We start from the raw sequence: 8,053 nt of genomic DNA on the forward strand, positions 1-8,053 counted from the left end.
AATAGAAACAGTAAAGGTATTACCCGCAGAGATCCCCTGGGTGAGTGGGTCAGCTCCAAGCTTAGAGAATTCCATGGGCACTATGAAAGCAAAAAGACAGCTAACCTACACATGGAGGCAGGGAAAGGGGAGCAGGCAGGGAACGCCAAGGAGGGGCATCAATTCAGGGGAGAGGTCTTGGAGATTGTAACCCAGAAAATCCTGAAGGACAGCACAGGAATGGTGACCTTATCTACCCGTGAGGCTGCTCAGAAATTCCCACCCTCTTGCCACCAGCAGGCATACACCCATGTAAGAAGATTCCGATTTAATACCGTCTCCTTTCATAGAAAATTCCCTCAGGTCCACTCTGAGTGGAGGCTGCACCAGAACCAGGGGATTCCCCAGTCCCTGCTGGGCCCCTTAGTGGAAACTCTTCCACTGGCAACTGCGGTGTCATCATAGGGGATTTTTCTGATTGGCCAGAACCTGATCGAGGGGCTGGGTTTGGTTTGGGTGCCCTGATGTTTCCCTCCCAGAACCTGCCTCACTATTGCTCTGCAACTCAGACAGCACTGCCACGACCACCCAGGGGAGAGGATGACCCTAAACAGAGCTCTGATGCTGGGGGCCCTCGCCCTGACCGCCGTAATGAGCCCCTGTGGCGGTGAACACATTGTGGGTGAGTCGGCTGAGGGGTGTGGAGACTAGAGCTGAGAAACAGGGAATTGGGGTGGGGGCGGGGGGCGAGATTGGCACGAAACAGTGGAGACTCCTCAAAGGCGTTCTCAATATTAAGCAGATCTAAAAATTGTGGCAGCTCCTCCTTTAGGAAACTGGAATCCCAACGCACCTGCTTTGCTACCTGTTCTGTTGCACACCTGACTGCAGACATTCTTGTTTCTAATATTGCACCCAGTGAATATAGCCTGAAGGGCTCTATGGCATTCATTCATGATGACCTCAGAGATTAGGGATGTTTGCCCGAGTGGGTGTTTTATTACTGAAATTCATTAACAGTTGCTCCCAAATGTCTCCGAACAACATTTGAAGGTTTTATGTATCTCTCCTGTAGTTTACCTTGGGGTAAAGAGTCCCACAAGTGATGTATACTGTGTAGATATAAACAAGGGTCCTTTACTTTGTCTCAGATTTACATACATTTTCTGATGGGAACGGGCACAGACGAGGGGTGGATGTGGGGAGAGAGCACCAGAGTGCAGTTTCCAGGCTCTCGGCCTCACAGAGACAGATGCTGGCTCAGGTAGTAAATGGCCATCAACTGTGATTAGATGGCCATCAGCTGTGGCTAGTTGGCCACTAATATAACTGCTGTGGCTAGGCTAGCAGAAAAACGAGGGCTAACAAGAAGATGGTGGCTGAGCTGGCAAGCGCGGATTGCAGTTAGCACAGCGGAGTGCGGGTTGCAGATTGTAGAGAAGAGGATGGCAGGTTGCAGACAGTGTGGCTCCTGCTTCCTGTGTCGCCAACCCAGCTGCCAGCGAGAGTATAGTGGTATGACTGCCCTACCTATGGCTCCGTGGGTGTTCCTTTTTGGACTCACCATATCCTGCGTTCTTATGTGGGGAGCGGGACCAGAGACTCCGCAGGCCACCCCGAACGACAGTGGGTAAGTGAGCCCAGCTGGCTGAGTGCCTTCAGACAACTCACTTTACCACATGGGCCTCACTTAGTCTCAGTTACCTCACATGTGCCACCTCACAAATAATCAAATAAAATAGGTGTGTAGATATGCTTTCTAAAAAATGAAGACGTACAAATGTCAATGGTTATTCTTGTTTTCAAATTATTACTATCACAGGTATAACTTCATAATTTTTTTCTTTAACAAAGGAGGGAATATATTTATATTTTAAAATTGAGAACTTTATGATGAGTTAGTGAATTAATTACATTATCCCGAAATCCTCAGCCCAAATCACCTTTCACTCCATCTAGGAAGTCCTGTAAGAGGAAGAACGGGCAAGCGCGGAGTAATTATTTGGTCCCCTTTGCCTTTAATATTCACCTCTTTCCACCCTCTCTTCATACATTCCTTTCTTCTCCTGTCCTTCCATCCCTGTTCTTATCCCTGTTGTTTTATAGACATGAAGAGTAAGTTTGCAAAAACCAAATAGAAAAGCCAAATAGTTCAAAGGGGAAGTGAGATGGAGGTTACTCTAGTCTCCAGCAGCTGTAGCTGCTCCCCCTCTGATTTTGTTAGGCAGTGACAGTTTTGCTGGCTTTTCCAGGCACGTCCCAGTTTTCTTTCCTCAGCATCACCCCAGAGTGACCTGGTCAGGCTTGGCTCCATGTTAGGTACAGTGACCGCACTGCCGAGGGCCCGTGATGCTGGCAGAGCCCTATGAAAATGGTTTTTTTCTTTAAAATTAGAAGGAAAAACCCCAAACTTTTAAGGTAGGAGATAATGTTTCAATTTTTAATCCAGCCTGGGTTGTATTTGTCTTTGTACTGATACAATCATAAAATACAATTTTTAGTATTTTAATGGAGGACTGGGCCCTGGAAACAACTGTGCCAAGGGTCACAAGTCAAAATGCAGCCTTGGTCACTGCTGATTCTGACTCTCGTCTGGTTCTGCTACTGGATGCCTGTCAGCCCTCCCCCAAATCTCTGTGACCCTCGAGAATAACAATTGACATTTAATACACATTTTTGAGCACACAGCGAACTAAATTTTGGGGATTCAAAAATAAAAAAACATGCTTTCTGCCTACTAGAGGGTGGGAAAACAGGACCATTGCTGAGCAGGGCAGTGGACCCAGTGAGGCTGAAACTGTAAAAGTACATTATTCCCATTAGCCCGGCAGTGTGGTGTTCTTTATCGACAGCTGGCAGCCCAGGACAAGTACCAGATGAAAGGAATAATTGCACATATTTGTGCTGGGAAAAGGAGTCAAGAAGCTTGCAGGAGGCTTTGCTGGAGGGCCTTTTAAGTGATCATCCAGGGGCATCGTGCTGGGTAGGACTGAGAAATAGATAAACTGGGAGAGCAGGACATTGGGATGGACGGGTTGGAGGTCATAATGTGGTCAAAGCATGCTGCATGAGAGAACTCAGCTAAAAAGTGGTAAGTAAGCAGAAACTTCAAGAATGAATTAGAGGTGTCTGGGAAATCCTAAACTTCATTTCGGAGAGAAAAGCAGAGCCTTGCAAAGCCCAAGGAATATAAAATGATGACATTGTTTGGTTTGATTGTAGGCAGATGAGGTATTTGTGAGGGTGCTAGGTATCCCCATCACAGAGCTCATCACCGCAGACCAGTGTTTGCTCCTGCACTCACCTGACTCCCCCATTCAGTGAGCATTGACGGCAGAGGTCGTGCTCATTGGTGTTTTACTCCTTGCCTTCTGCAATGTCTGACACCTTGTTGATGTTCAGTAGGTGAGAAAGGACGGAAAGAGGAAATGGTACAGGCCTCTTATCTGTCTTGATGAAATTGTCCTGTTAGGCTCATTTGGGTGGAATCATACTGCATGGGCTGCCATTCTGCTTTGGCATCCACAGATAGTACATTCTTATTTTTCCATTCCTGAAAATATTTGAAGCTCTATATAGCATTGCTAACTATGAAAAAAATTACATAATGGATGAAATCCTCCTTATTGAGGATCTCTAATTAATTCATTACTTGAATGTGACTACACCAGTTGTGGTTTGATGGTCCTTATCCTTACAAAAATAAAAAATAAAAAAAAATGCACGTCTCACTCCTAAGGCTAACTTGAGTATGTTTTCTTCCTATCCTGCATGAAGCTCAGATAAGTACACTGTCTAGTTAAGGAAAAGGGCCATTGTTTACCTTGAGTCCTTAATGAAGTGTTGAGTGAGAATGAGGAGAAGGGTTTAGTAACCTCTTCCAAGGGGGAGAAAAACAAGAGGGGTGGGGAATGACAAATATGAAAACTAATAAGGATTTCATTTTTTAATATTTAATAACAAATCAAGTGCTCTGCCTATGGGTCATCACTGTTACCAAAACAGAGATGTCATATACATATATATATACACATACATAAATGTAAATATTGTTGCTGTTGTTACACACTTTCTTATACCAGATAATGCTTAGAAGAACTTCTTTTAAAGTAATAATATCCTCTGTACTTTTCCTGGGTTGAAGAAGAAGGAGAAGCAGGTGGAGGAGAAGGGAGGGGGAGGAGGAGAAGGAAGCGGGAAGAAGGGGGACAGATGGGAAAGAGGAGAAGGAATCCCTGTGTAGAAAAAGTCCTGTTCTGAGCCAGTCCTGAGGGTACAGGAACTATAATGAATGTGTGATTTACTGATAAAAGAATTGAGAGAGAAAACTTCTGAAGCCAGCAGAAGTAAACTGAATCTATGAAAAGAAAGCTAAATATGACCATTTGTTCATTCCTTCTTTCATTCAATTACAATATTTATCATAAACATATGATGTGCCTTGTGCTGAGCTAGGCACACAGCGAGTAGCAATAAACAGGCCTGTGCAATCCTGCCCTCATGGAGCGCAGGTTAGAGTGGAGAGAGAATGGACTGTAACCGGACAACCAGCACTACTGAGAGGAGAGGAAGCAGAGGTGGGGCATTTTGCCAGAAGACTGCCAACCATGAAGCTCCTGACATCTGAAAGTCAGTTTCTTCTGTCACTTGGTTTAATATGGTTCTTTTCTCTCCCTCTGTTTTCCACCTTTCTGCTCGTGCCCTCACTCATCAGCCGACCACGTTGCCTCCTACGGTGCAGAATTCTACCAGTCTTACGGTCCCTCTGGCCAGTACATCCATGAATTTGATGGAGACGAGGAGCTCTACGTGGACCTGGAGAAGAAGGAGACTGTCTGGCGACTGCCTATCTTTAGTGAATTTCAAAGTTTTGACCCGCAGGGTGGACTGAGAGAAGTGGCTACAGGAAAATACAACTTGGACATCATGATGAAACGCTCCAACTACACTGCAGCTACCAACGGTGTGTGCCCGGTTCTGCTGACTTTGCTAAGTCTGCCCCTTCACACCAGCTCTCACTCCTTCCTTCCCTGTGGGAGATACTGGTCACTATTCTACAAAATTCTCTTTTCCAAGGAGTCTCCAGATCTCCTTGTAGTAACTACTGAACCGTCATTCTCCCCATCCCAAAAATCACCTATTTCCATGTAATACAAGGTTTCCTTTTTTTTTTCATTAATTTATTGGGGTGACATTGGTTAGTAAATTACATAGGTTTCACGCATGCAATTCTGTAATACATCACCTGTGTATCATATTGTGTGCTCACCACTCAGAGTCAGGATTCTTACTCCAGTAGCACAATCCTGAATCCTTCACTGGGCCAGTGTCGGTGGGAGGGCCCCTCCGGGATGCAGTGCGGAACCTCAGGCAGAGCTGTTCGCAGTTCCCATCGGTGCTGTTTCCTCCCCACAGAGGTGCCTGAGGTGACCGTGTTCCTCAAGTCCCCCGTGACGCTGGGCCAGCCCAACACCCTCGTCTGCCTGGTGGACAACGTCTTCCCTCCTGTGCTCAACGTCACGTGGCTGCGCAATGGGCACCCCGTCACAGAGGGTGTGTCTGAGACCAGCTTCCTCACCAAGGAGGATCATTCCTTCCTGAAGATCACTTACCTCACCTTCCTCCCGTCTGCCGACGACATTTACGACTGTCAGGTGGAGCACTGGGGCCTGGACGCGCCGCTTCTGAAGCACTGGGGTAGGTGTGAGCCCCACCGCCTCTGGTACCTGCTTTCTCCGTCAGATCGGAGCTTCCTGCTATCATGCCCTAACGCTCGTGGCCCTGGACTTACACCTTAGCAGTTTCTGGGATAGACGTCACCCTCCTCTCTAAGCCCTGGTGTTTGCGGGACCATCCCCTCCCCCACTCCATCCCAGGTACCTGCTCAGAACACTCTGTGTTCTGACCTCACAACGTCACTTCCTCAGAGCCTGAGATTCCACCCCCCATGTCAGAGCTGACGGAGACCGTGGTCTGCGCCCTGGGCCTGGCCGTGGGCCTCGTGGGCATCGTGGTGGGCACCGTCTTCATTATCCAAGGCCTGCGCTCAGGTGGCGCCTCCACACGCCAAGGACCCTTGTGAAGGGAAGGTAAGGGTTCAGACATATAAAAGCAGGAGAGTGGGGGGAGGTTGTGAACACAAATGTGGTTGAAAAGATGATGGCACAGGAGCCCCCTAAGACGCCCCCCAGGACCCACTGATCTCATGACTTTCTTGTTGCAGGTACATTGACCATCTAGAAGGGCAAAAAAGTGGACGTGCTGATGCCCAGCGCTGTTTCTTGGCCCTGTTCACCGCATTCCTTCTTTCCTACACTCCTTCTCTCTCTGCTCCTCTGGGATTTAAGGTGTTATATCCCCTTCACATCTCACATCCCCCTTAGAAGGCTCCCCCAACCTCCTGAATTTTTGTTCTTTTTTCAATTGTTACCTATTATGGGATTCCTGGGGTAGCCCACCCACTACCTAATCCCTCAGTGACCCTGAACTAATATTTCCATGGAAGAAATAAACCCCCTTTATGAGGTCTTTACTGAGTTTTTTCCTGTCTTTCATCCAGGATTGGCTAAGGCCATGGCCCATTAATCTCATTTCCCAGATCATGATTCATTCCCAGTAACACACAAGAAAACAATTTATTTTGATAGCTGAGCATAAAATTTCTCTCTTCCTTGCGTTCCCACATTTGGCCACTGGTCCCCCCCGCCCCCCAATTCAGGCATCAATGAAGGTAATACATACCCTCTGCCCTTGGTGTAGGATTGTTATTAGAGAAATACAAAAACCAAGAAATAAATCTGTATTCACTTTAATATACCTCTTAAAATTTAGAGAAATAAATTAATAGAAATAAATTTTGAATCACAAAGTACCAGAAGTCAAAATTTGTTCCCAAAACTTTAAATTTGTGAAGAATAAATGATAATAATAAAAGCTTTCTTCTCCTTTCCTCACCCTTGAGGGGATAAGAATTCTCTAGGCAGGAAAAGAAATGGAATTCAGTTAGGAGAGCATTAGAATAAGACAATAAAGTGGGTATCTCAGAAGGACCCAATACTTTGTCCTTACTTAACAGTTAGTAACAATGGGGAAAGGGATGGGAGTAGAAACCACAGACATATTTAAGGTCCCTAGGATGCAGGTGTAGTTTGCCTGATGTCCTATGTAAATCCCTGCTAGAGAACCACATACATTTTCATGTGCCACCATGACATGTCGGGGACAGTAGAGTGAACATGGCTGCAGAATGTTTCTAGGCAGATAAGCCTAAGTCAGGCTCACTGAATCCCTGTGACTCCCTGGAAGTTCCTCTGTGCCCTGGGGAGCAGCAAAATATCCCAATATCTCCAGTGCCCTGCCCCTCACCATGCCTGGCTAAGGGAAGCACGAGCCTATGAGAGAGAAATCCCACGAGGGACAACATGGTTGTGATAATGAAGTGGCAGCTATGGGTGCTGCATTCTCTCTACATTCACTGTCTCCCATTGGGAACCCTGGTAGAGGAAATGGATCAACAGGGGGGATTCTTTGGTTCTCCTGAGTGTGTCCATGACCTCACTCTTGAGAGTGTACATGATCTGAATTGAAGTCATTTTGCCTTTTGAAATTGTTTTAGGCACGTTGCCTCAGTCTTTCTGCTCTGCAACTACTAAGTCTGTACATCACGTCTAGGATGACATTATGGAACAGCTATAAAATGTAAAAGCCTGTCCCTGCCTATACCATCTGCATCAGTGAGCTTAAAATGTAACTGGGGGGAAAAGATACAATATTAACACAGTAATTGGTACAGCATACAAAAAAACCTGATCCACATCCAGGACTCAGCACTTTATAGCTAGTTTTTTAAACTTTATAACACTGGGTGAAATATCTAACATTTCTGAGACTTATTTTTCTCATCCATAACATGAGAGTGATAACTTTCCTTGCAGAGTTACTGGCAGAATTTGAATCATCTTGATGTGTAGGCAGTGCCTTACACATAGTATAGAAATACATAAGGAAACATTGCTAGTTATATCCACCGTGAATTTATTTTTAAAACAGGATCATATTATATGAAAAGCACTTT

At 45.9% G+C, this 8,053-nt stretch overlaps 1 protein-coding gene across 1 annotated transcript; it reads left to right on the forward strand.

Annotated features, from left to right (window-relative positions):
• Positions 1 to 501: 501 nt before the first annotated feature.
• Positions 502 to 6,515, forward strand: LOC109436797 (HLA class II histocompatibility antigen, DQ alpha 2 chain). The gene is made up of 5 exons (XM_019715618.2): positions 502 to 661; positions 4,694 to 4,942; positions 5,395 to 5,676; positions 5,907 to 6,068; positions 6,203 to 6,515. Exons 1-4 carry the CDS (start codon positions 580 to 582, stop codon positions 6,059 to 6,061), a joined length of 768 nt encoding a protein of 255 aa, XP_019571177.2. The 5' UTR covers positions 502 to 579; the 3' UTR covers positions 6,062 to 6,068; positions 6,203 to 6,515.
• Positions 6,516 to 8,053: the final 1,538 nt, after the last annotated feature.

This window comes from Rhinolophus sinicus, linkage group LG05 (genome assembly GCF_036562045.2).
Source record: "Rhinolophus sinicus isolate RSC01 linkage group LG05, ASM3656204v1, whole genome shotgun sequence".
NCBI lineage: Eukaryota > Metazoa > Chordata > Mammalia > Chiroptera > Rhinolophidae > Rhinolophus > Rhinolophus sinicus.